Genomic DNA, 17,317 nt, shown 5'->3' on the forward strand with positions numbered 1-17,317 from the left:
CAGCTCCAAACAGCTCAACTCCCTGGAGGGGGGAAGGGCAGCTCCGAGGTGGACAAAGGGCCTTCCGGTGTCTAGCGTGAGGCTACCCGGGGCAGGGGTCCCGCAGTGAATAGCCAGTACGTGTGTGACCTCGAGCTCAGACCAGGCTCCCTGCACCGCCCCAGACCCCCAGCCTGGCCCTCGCCCAGCTGCAGTGTCTCCGGGGCCCAGTCCACCTGCAGCTGTGGGCATCCGTGTTCTGCAGTGGGACCCGGGCAGGTGGGGGGAGTCTGGAGGCACCCAGGTGACCGAGGACGGTGGCCATGACCTCTGGGCCCGACTTGGCCGCCTGCCCAAGTGCAGCTCTTGGTGCACGCCACCCGTGCTTCCCCAAGCCGAGCTCACAGGGCCCGCAGACACCCACGCTGACACGGACGCCGCTGCTGACTGTTTATTGCACGAGAAACTGGCAATACGGAGAGGCAAGGGGGCAGGCGTCACAAACAGCCTGGAGACCAACCGAGAGCTAGCGAAGGGCATTCCCGACAGACACCTCAGACAGACACGGATGCACACGCGCACACACAGACACGCACTCCCGAGCCCTGCTCCTACCCCGGGCAGACGCTGCAGGCGGTGGGCAAGTGACCACCACGGGCTGGACCTCCCGGGACCCTGGCGTTGGGGACGGGACGGCCCCACAAAACAGCGGGGTGCCGGGCTGCTCTCGCTAGCCTGCAGTGGAAGGTGCTCACTGTCCCCCTCAGACTGCCCCCACACTCTAGCCACCCAGGGGTGCGGGTGGTCACCTAGATGGTCTCAACAACCCCTCGGCTCGGCTCGAGCCCAGGCAATCAGGCCAAGGCAGGAAGCCAAGGGTACCCGGATACACTTCATTCCTGGCAGCGCCATCCAGCAAAGGGAGCGCCTGTCCCAGGGAGGTGCCAGGATCTATGGCCTCGGGGGTCCCAAGCCCTCCCCTGGCCCTCGGACACGGGGAAGCTGAGCCCCCCTCGCAGACCAGCCTGAGCTCACAGCACTGCTCGGCTGCCGCCGAAGAGGAGCGGCTGTCCGGGCAACGTCCAGGGGCTCCTGGAGGGGGGCGCCAGCAGCACGCCAACCACAGAACCGGGAGCAACCCCAAAGGCAAGTCTGTGTCTAATGGGCAGGGGCAGGGTCTGCCAGCTCTGTCCCCTGGACGCCCAGAGCAGGGTCACCGTGTCAGTGCCTGGCGGCCCTTGGCGGACGTGGGGCAGCCACCCCCCATCTCCACTGCAAACAGCTACGTGTACTGGCGAAGACCCCGGCCCGCGGCACGGGGCAGCGCCCCCTCCTGGTGGCCGCCTCCTGGGCTAAGGAGCCGGATGCCCTGGCTTGGCTGGATCCTGGCCCGCCCGCCCTCGAGGGACACGGAAGGGGGCATGGCAGAGAGGGGCTGGCCCCCAGACTCTGCGACGTGATGGCCAAAGGCGGCCAGGGGGGCTTTATTCCAGACTGCCACCAGCAGGGAGGATGGCGGGTCGGGCAGGCCCTCCTGCCGCCAGCGGGGGACAGTGTGGTCCCACACACAGGGCCACCAGGCTCAGGGCTGTGCGGGGGGTGGGGGCGCTACTCCTGCCCAAAGCCCTCCGTCTCCTCGATGGCGTAGAGAAGCTTCTCCTTCAGCTGCTCGTAGCTCTTGTACGGCGGGAGGTCCAGGCGGTTGAAGCTGCGGAGATGAGAGCGGCACCATGGGGCCAGCAGCCTGCGGCTCACACAGCCTGCCCGCCTGCCGCCCGCTCCACCTGCCACCGCCCACCTGCACACCTGCCACCAGCTCACCTGTCCACCTGTCCATCTGCAACCTGCTCACCTGTCCACCTGCTACCTGTCCTCTGGCTCACCTATCCCCTTGCCCACCTGCTCACCTGCCATCCTGCTCACCTATTCACCTGCACACCTGTCCTCTTGCCCACGTCACCTGCTCACCTGTCCACCTGCTCACCTGTCCCCTTAGCCCCTTGCTCACCTGCGCACTGTCGCCCTGCTCACCTGTCCACCTGCAGGCTCAGGGGCAGAGGGACAGTGCTCCCCAGGCTGAGACAAATCAATTCCCCAGCAGTAAGAAACGCAGGCTGAGGCACCTGACACTTCCCAGCCCCTCCATGGCACCCCAACCCTGGGGCGGCACAAAGCCAGTCCCAGCCCTGCCCCACACCCTATCTGTGAGCTCCAGCCACCCCCAAGCCCGCGCATGCTCACCAGGTGTGGCTCCGTGGCAGCCAGGCCTCCTTGCCCACCTTGTCGATGCAGAACTTCTGGGGTCCGTTGCTGCCTGTGCTCCGAGACATGCCAGGGTCACAGAAACATCCCTTTCCCCGACAGGGGGCAGAGGAACTTTCCTCCAGCTTCAGCCCAAGGTCCAGCGGCTACTCCCCACCCTGCCCCCGCGGGCCCCGGGCAGGACGGGCGCCCTACCAATGAGCTCGGCGAAGCCGCCGACGGGCAGGCGGCAGGTCCCGGTGACGAACTGCAGCAGCCGGATCCGCTTCTCATTGTCCATCTCCTTCACCACCTGCAACGGCCGCGCCCCCCACCGGCCCCGCACATCACTTTGCAGACACGAGCCAGGCGGAGAAAACCCCGAGAGCCCCCTGAAGTGACTGCCTTGGGGGAATTTCCCCTTTGCTCCACGAGCATCTCTGGGGCCCACGGTGGCTCTTCCTGTCCCGCTCAGCTGCCCAAACCCAGAGGACGGACGCCCTGCTCGCAGGGAGAGGAGCTCTGGAGTGAGACGGGGCAAGGCCGAGGACAGCGAGAAGCCACCAAATGGACCCCCTGGAGGTGTAACCTGGTGACTACAGCCCCTGAGCTGCCCTGCCACCAACTATCCAGCTGCCCCCCACGCAGGCTCCGGGGCACTGTGGCGTGCCCCCCCACACACACACACCTCCGGGATCCTCAGGACGCACCTGCCAGAACCACTGCACCTGCTTGCTGCTCTTGGTGTAGTGCCGGTACACCGTGTTGCGCTGCCAGTCGCTCATGTCGATCTCCTGCATGCCGCATAGCATCAGCTGCGGGCACACACGGGGCTCTGTGGGCACTCCGGGGCCACTGCCACGGGGCCATACCCCGGAGCAGGGCTGCAGGGAGCCGGGAGAGGTAGGGGGGCTGAGGGCTCACCTCCAGCTCCTTCTCATCGAAGTAGCGCAGCCACTCCAGGGGCGCCACCTCGTTGAAGCCGTCCAGGAAGGCCTTGGTCTGCTCCTCCACTCCCCGGGTGAAGCGCCAGTCAGTCAGCAGCCTGCCCGGGCACCACACAGGGCAGCTGGCACCGTGCCCGCGCGGCCCCCGCGGTGCAGGGCAGCCACAGAGGGCCAAGGACCACGGGCAGGTGACCCCGGGGACTGGGGTGGGAGCCCCGCGTGGGCGCTCCGGGGACAAGAATGGGCGAGCCTGGCAGTGCACCCCGCAGCCCCAGGGGGAGGCTCACATGATGTACTCCTCCTTGTTCTCCTCCGTCACCCGGATGTTCTCCCCGCCTTCCTTCAGCTCATGGGTGGTCACCTTGCCCAGCGTCTCCATGTCCTGGATGAAGTAGAGCTCCAGGCCGCACTCCTCCAGGTTGTTCTCTCTGCGGACGGGCGTGACGAGGGGCGGAGCTAGGCGGGTCCCCCTCCGTCCTGCCCTCCTGCCCGGGGTCCACTCAGGGGCCAGTGCCCACCCAGGGTGGGGGGAGGGGAAGGGCAGAGAAGAGGAAGCCCCACACCCCCACGCAAGGCGGGGCGCAGCCTCACTTGATCCAGACGATGGAGTTGTAGAACTCGGGGTCGATGGACTCCAGGTCCTTGAGGGTGGGCCGCTTGTTGAGCATGCGCTTGTAGAAGGGCAGCGTGAAGCCCGTGTCGATGAACTTGCCGTGGTACAGGGCCTGGGGGACGCCAGGCACAGAGAGGCTGGGGCCAGCCCCAAGGCTCAGAGCCGCACCTGTCCAGACGGGCACCCTCGGGTGGCCTCTCGTGGCCCTGCCGTTCCCCGGGGATGGAGCAGGTGGCCACCAGGAGCCTTGGGCAAAGGGCCGCTCACGCCCTCGGGGACGGTGCTTAGCGCCCCGTTCGGGGGCTGCCCAGGCGCACAGACGCCCCAAGCCGGCCCGGAGGCAGCCGAGAATAACACAGACGCCGGGGTCAGCCAGCAGCGGCCAGCCGGTGAGTAAGAGTCTGGGTTTTCCTGGGCCGGGCCGTCTCCCTCGGGCAGGAATGTGCCCACTTCCTGAGCCTCCCGCCGGCGGGAGGGAACAGAGCCTGTCCCCAAGAGGGCAGCGGGCAGCACCGGCAGGAAGGGAAGTGGGGGGAAGGGTGGGCCCGAGGCCTCCCAAGCCCGCCCTCTGCGTGGCTCTCGAGACAGAGCCCGAGGAACAGCCCCTCTGCGCTCCCCACCGTGCTCCTCTCGCTACAGACGTGGGTGCCACGGTGCGCTGCCCCCTTCTCTCGGGTCCTGTGGGAGCTGCGTGGGCCCACACCCAAGGCCTCATCCAGACATGGACAACTGTGGGGGGGCTCTCATCCCAGAGACAGGCGGTGGGGGGCAGGTCAAGGGGCACCGAGGGCGAGTGAGCACGGAGGAATGGCCAGGGTGGTTTCTACCTGGTCACTCCCCCCAAGTCAGCCAGAAACCCGCTCGGTGCCTCTGGGGGATGCGCAAGGCGGGCGGCTGGTCTTGGGGATTCTCTCACTCGGGGCATTTTGTGCCAGGAGTCCTGGGGGCGGTGAGTGGGGAGAGGGGGGTCGCGGCGCAGCCCTTACCATGGCAATGAACCTGCCGATGAAGCGGAAGTAGGTGAGGTGGTCGGGGTTGATGGAGGAGGCGGGGTTGATCTGCAGGCAGTAGTTGTTCTTCCCGGCGTACTCGAACAGACAGTACATGGGGTTGAGCACCTCGTGGGACAGGAGGAAGAACCACTCCCTGGGAGGGAAGAGGCAGCTCTGGGCTCCCGCCCGGCCCACCGGCGCTGCCTCCCAGGGCGTCACCCCCAGCCCCAGAGCCCGGCACGGGGCAGGGGCCACACACCTCAGCACCCGGCCAGGGCTTCGCCGCCAGGAGCCAGAAAGGGGATGGGGAGGGCCTGGTTTTCTGGAGACGCAGCCCTGAACCCCCCTCCGCCTCGCAGCCGCTCCAACTCCCACCACCGCAGCTCCCGTGCGCCCCACGGCCCCTTCCTCGCGCCCTTCTAGCGCAGCCCCTGCCCGGGTATGAGCATCAAGCCGGGATTCGGGGCACTTTGGGGCTTGAGCCAAAAGAGCAGGGGAAAGCGCCGAGGGGCGTCTGTGGCCGGCAGCCGAGGAGTCGGTGGACGCAGAGGGTGCCCCGGTATCCTGTCCGTGGTTCTACCCTGTGGTAGAACAGCATGACGTAACCTACCATAGGGTAAAACCACTGGCAGGACACAGAGAGAGACACACAGGCGGGTCGCACCGGAAGCCACCGAGCAGAGGCTGCAGGAGGTCACCAGGGGAGGCAGAGCGACCCACCACAGCCAGCACCCGGAGCAGGAGGCCCGAGGAAGCACGTGAGCCCGCCACCAAGCGAGGGGCCAGGGGGCTCCCCCTCTCTGCCTCGGCCACGGGCAAGGTGTGGCCAGGGAGCCCACTGGGGTGGGGAGACAGACGGGGTTAAAGGGGCGACCACATGCCAGGCCCCGGGCTGAGCGCCGGGGTCGAGGCCACTGGCTGTGACGCAGCTCACGCACGTCGGGCACCCTGACACCCCACGGAACCGGACTTAAGGGGGGGGAGACGCCCCCGGAGTGGGGACCAGGCGAGGCGGTGGCTGGAAAGAAGCTTCCAGGCTCCTGGAGACCCAGTCACTGGAGAGGAGTCGGGCCCTACTCCCTCACCCTCTCCTGGGGACCCAGCCAGGAGGGGTCCTGGAGTGGAGAGGGGGCGCCCCGCTCACCTGGCGATGCCCCCGTAGTCCAGGCCCTCCTCGCCACGCATGATGATGTAGAGCCGGCGACGCAGGTCATAGGGCTTCATGTTCATGATCTGGGGAGACAGAGCGTCAGGCCGGCCTGCCACGCCCTTGCCCACGGGGTGAGTTGGCAGAGGCGGGAGGGATGGGGGGCTGGGGGGGTAGTGGCTCAGGTGACAGAGGCAGGGAGTGGACTGTGTCCACCCTGGGCTCCCTCGCCAGGGCCACTCTCTAACCTGCTGGAAAGAGTCCTCAAAGAGTGTCTGTCTGGACACGCTGACCTTCACGTGGCTGGGGAGGGCGTTGGACTGCGGAGGACAGAAGGCGCAGGCTGAGATCGGGCCGGGCAGGCGCTGGCCCGTCCGCTCTCCCTCTGGACGTGGCCCCCCGAGACCGAGGCCCTCCCGGAGGCTGGGTCGGGCTGAGACAGGTGCCGAGGGAGGCCCAGCCCCGCACTCACGTGGCAGAGGAAACGGAACTGGTGGTACTTCCACCGGAAGCTGCGGTCATAGGCGCCAGGCGACCCTTGCTTCGCCCTGGGAAAAGCAGAGCGGGGCTGGAGGGGAGAAAGGCCCCCGGGAGAGGGTCTGCAGCTCTCGGGCGCTCAGCAAGAGCCCTGCGGCCACCAGGGGGCGGGAGCAGCCTTACCCGGACTCGAAGCCCGGCCGGGGGTCCTTGAAGGTGGTGGTGCGCGTGTTGTGGTCCACGAAGTAGCGCACCCCCTCGCTGGTGTACTTCATCTCCCAGCCCGGGGGCAGCGCGGGCTCCTGGATCATCCTGGACACAGAGCAAGGCTGGGGCTGGCCTCACCTCCTGGGGAGCACTTAGGACGGGGCCTCACGGGGCTGCTTCCTCTGCCCCCGCCCCCGCCCCGGCCCTGCAGCCCTGACCAGAGGGACGGGAGGAAATGCATCCCCCACACCCCACCCCTACCCCGCAAAGTCCTGGGGTCGCTGACCACCCCCCGACCCCACTATCCTGAGGCCCTGAGAGTGGCTCAGGGTGTCTGTCCCTCCACTTCCTGAAGTCGCGTTCTCGGCTGCAGCAGCCACACCTGCACCCGGCAGCTCTGCCGGGGGTCTTGGGAGGCCGGCCCCATGGTGTCAGGCACTGGGGCGGGGGTTGGGGCGGGGGTTGGGGTGGGGGATGCCTGCTGGCCCACGTGCTCACCCCTGGGTGCGGGGATCCTCCCACTGGGTCGTGCGTGTGTTGTGGTTCACGTAATACACCCGTCCGTTGTCCTGTCTCTTCTCTGCGGGGGAGAGACGGTCACTGTGAAACCTCCCGGGTCCGTCCGCTGCCCCCTCCCCGGCCTTCGAGAGAAGGTGCACCCCCACCCCGCCCCACCCCAGGAGAGCCAGGACAGCTGCGGCAAGAAGGACGGGGCTGGGGGGGGCGCTGGCCTCCAGGCTGGGGGGAGGGACAGGACATTCGCAGCAACTGTGCACCGGGCTCTGGCCACACGGGCCGGGCGCTTTGTGGTGGCGGCGGGGGGAGGGGCAGGGAAGGGGGCGGCGAGGCGGCCCTCGAGAGGGTGCAGCCCCCACACACGCTGAAACCGGAGGCCTAATTACAACCAGCTGTCCGCACAGGGGGGTCCGTCCTCCACCTTCTCTTCGCCCCCAGCCCACAGCAAAGCGGGGGTCTAGACTCGTGCCGGCCCCCCTGCACACACCGCACGTGCAGATCACCCCGGGGACTGGGCAGACAAAGGGTCCACACCTCCGAGGGCGCCTGAGATGGGCCCTGGGCGGCCCCGGCCCCCGCGGCTCCTCTCTCTGGCTGTCCCTGAGCGGGGCTAGTGCGGGAGTGGGGGGTGGGGGAGAGGGCAGGGGGGCTGGGGGAGGAGGAGGGGGTGGAAGCCCTAGAGGACACGTCTGAGCTGCTGGTTCTCGCTGGTGGTCTGGGGCATGGGGACAGCGCCTCCCCTCAGGTGGACAGGAGGGGTCCCGGGCAGACCCACCTCTGCCCTGAAGGCCAGACGCAGTGGGGCAGCACCCTCCCCACAGCGGGGCGGGCAGAGAACCAGCCCCTCTCAGCGCGGGGGGCGCGGAGCACGCGCTTCCCAGCACGGGCTGGGCCTGGTCCCCCTCGGCTGTCCCTGGCAGCCCCCACCCCAGGGCAGAGGTGAAGGGAGGGGGCCCGGCCAGCAGCCTGCGGGGGTCTGAGGGGGGCGCAGCGGCTTCCCGCCCAGAAGCCTCCGATTTGAACTGGATCCGCGGCGTGCTGCAGTGCCAGCGGCCACAGCCAGAGCCGACCGCAGGCCAGGGGCCCATCCAGCGCGTTTGGGGCCTGTGCCCCGGGCCCTGGCATGGCTCGCCGTTGGGGAGCCCTGGGGGCTCTGGAGCAAGGGCCGAGCTGTCCACAACTCTGGAGTCGTGGGGGCCTGGGAAAGTCCTCGAGCGAGCACTGAGACTGACCCCATGAGGCAGAAGCGGGCACGGGGCTGGGGCTGGTGGTCTGGGGCATGGGGACAGCGGGGCGGCAGGTGCAGGGACCCACACTGGGGGGCCTGGCGGGGCTGAGCACTGTGTCCCGGGCGTGCTGTTCTCTCGGTTCCCCACCAGCCCCCCAGGGGGAAAAGAAAAATCCCCGCAGTGCTCTGACCAGGAAGGCGCAGAGCAGTCGGCCTGTCTGAAGCCTGACAGCTCGGTGTGTTTCTGACCACTGTCCCGGACCCGCACCCTCCGACCCGCACCCTCTGACTCTGACCAAGCAGGTACAGGAGCCAGTCACCCAGGCTGCAGGGGCAGAAGTGACCCGGCCACTGGCTGGAGTCACAGCATCACCGGCCACCATGTGCCACTCCAGACTGTCATCAATGGGGTGCCGGTGTCCCCTGCTGGACGGGGCCCTGGCGGATGCTTGTGCTTGTCCTGCAGCCCCGCTGAGGTTACCTGTGCTTCCTCGGCTCAGGGACCGGGGGGGGGGTGGGTCCGGGACCGCTCACCAGTGAGGAAGTCCCACCGACACCCCCACCCCACCCCAAGGCAACACTCGTGAGAATGCAGCGGCACTTAAAGGACTCCAGGGGCTGCAGAGGGTCAGCTCGGAGGCTGCCCTTCCTGGGGGTCACCCCCTCCCCAGAGAACACCCTCTGCTCTCGCCCCCAAACCAGCACTCACAGCCTGCAGCCGGCCCACCCAATGGCCAATGCGGCTCCCACCAGGCCCGGGGCCACACGCTGCCCCCATGCTCGCCCACTGCAGGGCACAAGTGCCCGCAGTGCTGCCTCCTGGAGCCGTGCCCTCAGCTAGGAGCACGGCACCCAGGGAAGGCACTCGGGCTCCAAGGATGAGCGGGTCCTGCCGGGGTCCCAGGAAGGAAGCGTGTCCAAGTCTCCCCCGCCCCCGCACCTGATCTACGTCCCCCTGGCCACACCGCCCACCCCGCGGCCCCTCATCAGAGCAGGCTGTGGTCGTCCAGCTTAGCTGCAGAGCGAGTCCAGGGTGGCTCCTTCCGGGCATGCTGCGTCAGACCTGCAACAAAGGCGTCTGGACATCCCGTCAGGACCAGGGTGGCCGCAGACGGGGCACCTGGACAGTCGGTGGCACCCAGACGCCAAGGGTCCCCACGCGACGTGCGGGGCTTCTTCTGTCGGGTTTCCCTGGCCTGCCTTTGGGTCCGGCGCACCCCAGAGGGCAGTTGTTCTGCCCCATGGCCCACTGGGGCTCCAGCGGGGCAACCCCACACGGCGGGCTGGACAGGAGCCACACGGGAAACTGAGGCACCGCTCGGAGGCGGGTGGGAAACAGAGCGCGCACCCGGTACTTACCCCAGCCAGGAGGGAGGGGGCCCAGCGGGTCCTGGTCGACGGACACATTGGAAGACTAGACCGAGAGACAGCAGAACACAGAGGTTAGGGGGGCAGCGGCGCCGTCCCGGCGGCAGGCGACGGCCGAGGAGAGGGGCGAGCGGTCCTCGCGCGCCTGGACACAGGACGTGGCGGAGCCCGGGGGTGGCCGCTCCTCTTCTTTTAAAAAAGAGGCAGCCGGTGGCAGGGAGCCCCGTGGGCTCGGGGAGGGTGGCGCCCCAGGAAGACAGCCGCCTCTGCTCGGCTCCCGCGGCCAAGGCGACTGAAATCACCCACCACCTCCAACTTTCTCCAAGAACCACACACGGGAGGGGAAAAAATATCGCAGGCCTTTCCAATGAAATCATTCCCACAAGCCCTGCCCACGCCCAGCGCTTCCTGGCTGGGGGCTGGGCCCTCCCCGGGCCGGGGGTGCGGGAAGGGGCGCGGGCAGCGGTGTGCAGCGGAGCCCAGACTAAGGGCACATTCACGGCCGGGGGCCCTCGCCCCCCCGAGGAATGTTTGGCTTCCCCTCACAAAGCACCTTTCTTCTCCGCGCCCGACCTGAAGTTGCACAGTGTCCGCGGGTGCCTGTCTGAGGAGGTGGGGCCGGGCCGAGGTGGCAGCACCGGGGAGGGGGGCCGCCTCCCGGACTCTGGGGTCACTGTTTACCTTAAGACCCCCCCACACCTCCACCCCCGCCTCACTCTAGCGCCGAGTCTCAGGGGAAGGGCCGAGAACAGCCGGGTCCTGCAGGGAGGGGGCGCTCTCACAGGGTTCAGAGTTAAATAAAACAAGTATTGTTCGGCGCTGCCTGGCGGGCTGGCCGTTTTTTGGTGTGTATGTGTGTGTGTGTGTGTGTGTGAATGTGTGTGTGTGAGTGTGCATGTGTGAGTGTGTATGTGTGTGTGTATGTGTGTGTGTATGCGTGTGTGAGTGTGTATGTGTGAGTGTGTATGTGTGTATGTGTGTGTGAATGTGTATGTGTGAGAGTGTGCATGTGTGTATGAGTGTGTGTATGCGTGTGCGTGTGTGTATGCGTGTGCGTGTGTGTATGCGAGTGTGTGTGAGTATGTGTGTGTGTGTGTGTGTGTGTGTGTTTTCCTCAAGCATTTTCACTTCACTTTACTGAGATGGCATCGCTACCCGGGGGCGCTGAGTTCTCCGCGCAGACTTGGGGCTGCCTGGCGGGCCCGTTCTAGGGGCCACGGAGCCACACACGGGCAGGAGGATGAATGGGGCTCAGTCTGGGCTTAAGCAAACACCGGTGGCCGTCTGCTGCCAGGAGCCCCCCTTCCCACAGCCCTCCTTCCACCCCCGGCCCGCGGGACACAGACGCTTTCTTTCCAAGGTGGCAGCACAAGGAGCCCTTCCAAAGCAAATTCCAACAAAGACGTTTAAGTCTTGAAACCGTGGGTTCAGCGGAGGGGGCCTCCCCCACCCCACCCGCCCGCCGAGCTGCGCCGGGGTGTGGAGGCTCCGCTCGGGGTGACCCACTGTGATTCACGTGGAGGGGCGCAGGGAGAGGGATCCCCAGTCCCAGAGGCCATCCTGGTGGGGTGGGGAAGCGCATAAAACCCAAGTTCCTCTGGCATCTGAGGCTGGGACGGAAGGAAGAGCAGGGGCTGGAGTATTCGAGACCCAAGGCAGAGAAGGGCCGTGAGAAACACGCGCACGGCAGGGCAGGGACGGGGGACTGCATGGGCGCCGAGGCCCTGCAAGGGAAGGTTCCAGAAGAAGCCACTGAAAGGCGTAGAGGGAAGTGGCATTTGGTGCAAAAAGGCCTCAGGCCTTCTTCCAGAAGGAGTGCCTGGCCCAGGAAGCATCTGGAAGCTCTCGATGGGAAAGCAGCTCCCAAGTGGTCCCTGCTGGGCTGGGGCTGGGCGGGGGGCCCTCTGTCCCCTCTCCTCCTCAACTCTACGGACCAACAGACCCAGAGGCCTGTGCGGACGGCCCCCACGACCTGCGCGGACTAGAAGCTAGCATTCACCAGCCCTGCTCCGCATCCTCGCCTTCGCCCACGTGCCCCGAGGAGAGAAGCCAGAGGAAGGGAGTGAGGGGGAGACAGACCCACGGCCACGGGGGAAGGACTGCCCCGCTCACGGGGACGGCGGAGCGCCTGGCCACCTGACATTCCTTCCCAGTTGGCACAGCCCAACCTGAGCAACCCGACGAGGAAATGAGCGGATGCCAAGAAGAAACAGGAAATGAAAGCCCCGCGCCTGGGTGGGAAAACCCTCACGGCCCCCACCACCACCCCGTGTGCCATGAGCCCACCAGCAGCCCCCTCTCCTCCCGTTACAGCCCGTGAGATGGGGGGCACCCTCAGACCCCCGCGGAGCCCGGAGAGCCCCGGGCTGGTTCTCTCACTCAGCACACGGGCCGGGAGACGTGGGGTGCAGGCCCCGTGCCAGGGAGCTCACGTGAGCGAGGTCGCGTCTCCTGGGGATGCTGCGTGGCCTCCCAGGAATATTTTAAGGCACAAAGTCAGAAATAAAGAATGTCTAGTGAGTGCCGCCAAGAGCACCCGGGGCTGGAGAGGGCCCCGGGCAGTGCCCCCGGGGAAGGCGACTCCCCTCCTGCGGGGGTCCTGCTCGGGTTCCCCTGAGGCTGCCCCACTTCCACACCACGGGAGCCCCAGAGCTCATCCTGCCAACCTCCTGGCCATGGTCGTGGGCAGGAAAAGGAATAGGAACAGCAGCAGGCCCGGCCACAGGGGGCATCTCGGGGATGCCCAGCTGCCCAGGGACAGGCACCCTCTGAGCACCAGAGGACAGAAGGCTGCTGCCCGGGGAAAACACTCGGTGGGCATGGAGATGCCAGGCCAGCAGGGCGCTGGAGAACAAGGACAGAGAAAGCGAAAAGGGCGTGCACTGAGCAGCCGCCAGGAGGGGGCTCTCGTCGGTACACCCCGGGTTTCCTTGATTTCCGTTTTGAGCCGCATTTCAGGTTCTTTGTGGGGCAGGGAGGAAGGACCAAGTCTCCAACTCAGACAAGCAGGAGGAGGAGGAGGAGGAGGAGGAGGAGGAGGAGGAGGAGGAGGAGGAGGAGGAGGAGGAAGGGAAGCTGCTGGTGTAGCGTCAGCTCTTCGGTCAAGCCTTGGGCCCAGGCCAACCCCCAGAATAAGCCTCAGTAAGCGACTCTCTGTAACCAGGACAGGGCACCGCAGCAAACAGGAGGGGCAGCCCAAAGCCAGAGGGCGGGGAAGCAACGGCTGGACAGACGTCGGGAACGGAGTCAGGAAGTCCCTGCTTTGCCGTTCCACAGGGGACCCCTCCACTGAGGACCCTCCAGCCCCAAAGCCCAGCACGCTGAGAGAAGCTCATCAGAACACTCAGACAGCCGCACCCCGACCACACCCGTTCTGCCTGCAGAGCCCCTGCCGGCCCCAGAACACCTCGGACCCCAGGAAAGGGGGAGGGGCCGGCAGAGGCGCTACGGTGCCCGGAGTTCTGCACTAGAAAGTGCAAGTGAGACAGACAAAAATGATGGTGACAAGCATGGAACAAAAGTGCCCCCCACGCCCGCTTCCTTCACCCTGCACTGTGACAGTGATCTCCAGATAGCCCGGAGGCCCAGCAGACACACTGCGGGGAAAGGGGAGGAACCAGCGGCAGGTGGGCTCAGAAGCTGCCCTGACCACCTCGCGGGGAAGGACTGGACCCTCTCTACCTATCTGCAGGCTTTGTAGGTGACCCAGCCTCGGCCGTGCTTGTCCAGACCTGATGGGGCCACATGAAAGCAGCCACAGTCAGGAAACCACTGGACGTGGCACTTGCCCATAAAACTTTTCTTTACAGGACGGGCGGGGGCTCGCTGGATTCCAGGACCCCAGTACGCCAAGCCCTGATCTAGAGCACTGTTTCTCAAGGCGGCGTGGGGGAGGGGTGTCACAAGGCCCCTGCAGGCCCCCGGGATATTCTAAGGGAATAATGGCATACGGAGGGGGTCACAGCAGGAAACTGGGGGGAAGGGGACAACTAATTGGATGGGTGGAGGCAGGGGGACCTCGGGAACCAAGGTCTGAGAGAAGAGGATTGTAGATGAACCTTCAAGGTCCTTCTGTCCTTCTGCTCTTGGAAATCTCTCAGAAAGCTGGTGGCAGCAATGAAGGGAGGATTGGAGGGTGATGGGGGGGGGGGGGCTGCTCTGCTTTGGAGAGCTGGGGTGCAGAGGGGGGATCCCTGGGACGACCGGGCTGGAGGGGCCAGGAGAGAAGGGCACGGCGGGCAGGGTGATGGCGCGTCCCCGCCCAGACGCAGGAGGCCGGCGGCGGAGTGGTGAAGAGGAGCTGTGGAATGTCACGGCGGCGGGTGGAATGCCGGGGTCGCCGCGGGCCTCTCACCTGGTAGAGGAATCTTTGGCTGAAGTGCTGCATGGCGCCCTGCAGCTGGCTCCGCTGCGACTGCCACTGCTCGTAGTTGCGCACGTACTCGGCCGTGGGCCGCTGCCAGGTGGTGGTCCGCGTGTTGTGATCCACATAGTAGAAGCGGCCGCGGGGGTCGGTGCGCTTCTCCCAGCTGCAAGCAGGAGGCCCAGAGTGAGTCCCGGGGCCGCTCCCGGTCCCGCCTGCCAACGCCGGCTCCTCTCGGGGCCAAAGTCTGGCCGCCCCCCCGGAGCCATCACGGAAACTCCCGGGGACTCGGGGATGCAAGTGGGCATCTGCGGTACCCGCGGCCACAAGCAACCCCGTCCTGAACATCAGGTCTTGGTTCCCGCGTGGTCAAGGTGGGCTACAGGGGGCGGAGCCAGGAGTGGGTCATGTGGCTTGAGCGAGCCAATCGGGGTGGAACTCGGGGCTTTCGCTAGGGATGCTGGGAAACGTCAGCAAACTCTCCTGGGGGCTGCCATCTTGAACTGGAGACCCTATGGGGTTTGGTGGTAGGGCAGGAACACTGGGGAGAACGCAGGAGAGGGGTATTGACCCAACCATTGTAAAGGGTTGCGTCTGAAACCAGGATATCTACCCCGAGAATTTTCAGTACACCAGCTGGTTCAAGTCATGCTTTGTAGAATTTCCCGTTTTCTAGACGTTGGCTGATGATGGCTTCCTACTACAGCCTAACACTCTGGAAATCAACACTAGAATTATCTCTTAGCCCGGTCCCTCCTGTAAACTGGTAGTTACAAGAAGAGGTTTGATCGAACCGATCCTTGCTTGAACCGATCTGAAACCCAGTTTGTGTGGTTGGTAACTGAGCTCTTCATGACAGGAAGTGTCGGTGAAAAGGAGCTGCATGGCCCTGTGAAGAAGAGTCGGGCTCAACGGTCTGATGTGCCACAGTGTCTGATGAGGATGCGATCCTTCCACTGTGGGTTCTAATCCACCCCTGGGCGAGGCTGCACTCCAGCAGATGGGGAGGTTCTCAGCTGTGTGTGCTAGGTGGGACGTGATTTCTACACACACACACACACACACACACACACACACACGGAAGTCACCAAGAAAAGGAAAATCTGTGGGACAAAAGAAGTAATTACACTTTGAGGAGGTGTGACGTGCAGGAATTTATGTACTTGTCCAAACTCAGCATACTGTCTGTCCGAGATCAGTACATCTTACTGTGAGTAAATTACAATTCAATTAAAAAAAGAAAGATTTAGAATTCAACCAAACTTCTCCTTATAATTACCAGTTTACAGAAAGGACAAGGCTAGAGAGATAATTCTAGAGTTGATTTCTAGAGTGTTAGACTACAGTATGAAGCCATCATCAGCCAACATCTAGAAAATAAGAAATTCTACAAAGCAAATGCCCAGGCATGACTTGAAAAAATTAATAAGTAGTGGACAGGACGGTTCACAGATTCAGAGGCTTGGGAGACACATCAGCCTAAGAGCAACCTGGAGCTTGCAGTGACGGGGCATGTGGGAGATCTCAGGATGAGGGCATTACTGGCATGCTCTCCGCCCAGACGAGATCCCGAGCAGCCACACACGAACAGCTCCTCCGCTCCTAAAAGACCATGATCCTGGAGGCCCACTACTTTCGGAACCCAGCGGCCTTTTGCAGAAATGCCTCTAGACTATGAACTGAGCTACGGCCCCATGCTGCCCCAGGAGGGGAACAGTTTTTCTCTCTTGGCCTTTCCTTTTAGTGGCAGCAGCGGCAGCGGCATGGCGACCGCCATCTCATAGAGCCCACTAACCAGAGGTACAAGCTTGCAGTGACACGACTTCTGACAGAAATTTCTCTGGACTTAATTACTGAAATACCAGAAATCCAAAACTGCGCAGCCACAACAGCAGCCGCGTGACCTCAGATGCTCTTCATTCTCAGCAATGGAAAACAAATTATCAAATGATGCCTTTTTGGCAGGTCTGATTGTTGGGGGGAAATTCCAAATAATAATAGAGAGGTTTTTGTTGAAATATTGAATGTAATCAAAGTAAAGAGAGAGTAAAGTGAAAAATTATCAGCCACACAGGCGGGGGGGCAGGGCAGCAGATGGGAGGTATACTGGGGTTCTTGGTGGTGGAACATGTGTACTGGTGAAGGGATGGGTGTTTGATCATCGTATGACTGAGACTTAAACCTGAAAGCATTGTAACTTTTTTCATGGTGATTCAATAAAAAAAGAAAAATCAATCAATCAATCAATAAAAGCAACCTGTTGGCCTTGAGTTTGGGTTGGATTGAACAAATCAGACAAATCATTGAACAACGAATCAAATGTAAAAACACTCAAGATGACAAATGGGATAAGTGGAACATGGACTAGATATGATAACGAAATAAGGCAATACCTTTCATCTTGTTAACAGGCTGGGATAATAGCGTACCTTGGTTTTTAAAAAACAAAACAACTGGTTCAGACCTTTCTGTGCCAATACTCTGTTTTGATTCGTCTCCGATGATCCACCTTTGCCTTACTTTTCCTTGCCAAACAACTCTTTAGACCTTGGATCTGTGAATGACCTATTTCCAACTTTAATCCTCCTGTCACATTTTTAAAATGTGTGCTCCCCTTTACTAATAGATTCCTAATAGATACCTAAAAGCCTTTTCTGGCACTTAGTTTTTGTTTTGGGGACCACTCCCTGTGGTGCTCAAGGATCACTCCGAGCAGGGCTCGGGGGACTGTACGTGTTGGGAGAGAGCCCGGGTTGCTTGAATATAAGGCACATGCCTTAACCCCTGTCCACCCTCTCCGGCCCCTCTGGTATGTTTTCCCTATTTTCCACAGAGCTCTTGTCATGGTGTCTGATTCTTGCACGGATGCCCTATTTCCTCCTGAACTTTTTTGGAGGGCTAAGAGGTGAAGCTCAAGAAGGATCTGGGCCACACCCCAAGGGGCTCAGGGACCACCTGTTCCTCCATAACTAAATGCAGTTCCAGGGAGCAAGCTGAAGTCAGCCGTCTCTGGGGCAGGTGTGCCCTTACGCACTGTGCTATTTCTCCAGCCCTCTCCCAAACCACTGAGGACATGAATCACCATTCTGCCTCCCTTGTAGACACTCTGGCCAACTCCATACTTTGTTTTCCCCAAAGTCCTTTTTATCCACCTGTTGGTTCATACTGAAAAGTCAGCCACGGACAGGCTGGCTGGAATCTGTGACTGGTGTCTCACCAGCTGCTCCTAAAAGGTTCCT

At 63.5% G+C, this 17,317-nt stretch overlaps 1 protein-coding gene across 1 annotated transcript in view; it reads right to left on the minus strand.

Annotated features, from left to right (window-relative positions):
* Window positions 1–416: 416 nt before the first annotated feature.
* WWP2 (WW domain containing E3 ubiquitin protein ligase 2) overlaps window positions 417–17,317 on the minus strand; it is a 110,368-nt gene continuing 93,467 nt past the window's right edge. The window contains exons 10-24 of the mRNA XM_055145930.1: window positions 14,070–14,244; window positions 9,707–9,761; window positions 7,102–7,183; window positions 6,580–6,708; window positions 6,392–6,467; window positions 6,168–6,239; window positions 5,917–6,005; window positions 4,767–4,926; window positions 3,759–3,892; window positions 3,455–3,595; window positions 3,145–3,265; window positions 2,931–3,035; window positions 2,437–2,533; window positions 2,221–2,293; window positions 417–1,687 (exon numbers count right to left, since the gene is read on the minus strand). Coding sequence (XP_055001905.1) covers window positions 1,588–1,687; window positions 2,221–2,293; window positions 2,437–2,533; window positions 2,931–3,035; window positions 3,145–3,265; window positions 3,455–3,595; window positions 3,759–3,892; window positions 4,767–4,926; window positions 5,917–6,005; window positions 6,168–6,239; window positions 6,392–6,467; window positions 6,580–6,708; window positions 7,102–7,183; window positions 9,707–9,761; window positions 14,070–14,244 — 1,609 coding nt within the window. The 3' untranslated portion in view covers window positions 417–1,587. The remainder of the gene's footprint in view (window positions 1,688–2,220; window positions 2,294–2,436; window positions 2,534–2,930; window positions 3,036–3,144; window positions 3,266–3,454; window positions 3,596–3,758; window positions 3,893–4,766; window positions 4,927–5,916; window positions 6,006–6,167; window positions 6,240–6,391; window positions 6,468–6,579; window positions 6,709–7,101; window positions 7,184–9,706; window positions 9,762–14,069; window positions 14,245–17,317) is intronic.

This window comes from Sorex araneus, chromosome 8 (genome assembly GCF_027595985.1).
Source record: "Sorex araneus isolate mSorAra2 chromosome 8, mSorAra2.pri, whole genome shotgun sequence".
NCBI classification, from domain to species: domain Eukaryota; kingdom Metazoa; phylum Chordata; class Mammalia; order Eulipotyphla; family Soricidae; genus Sorex; species Sorex araneus.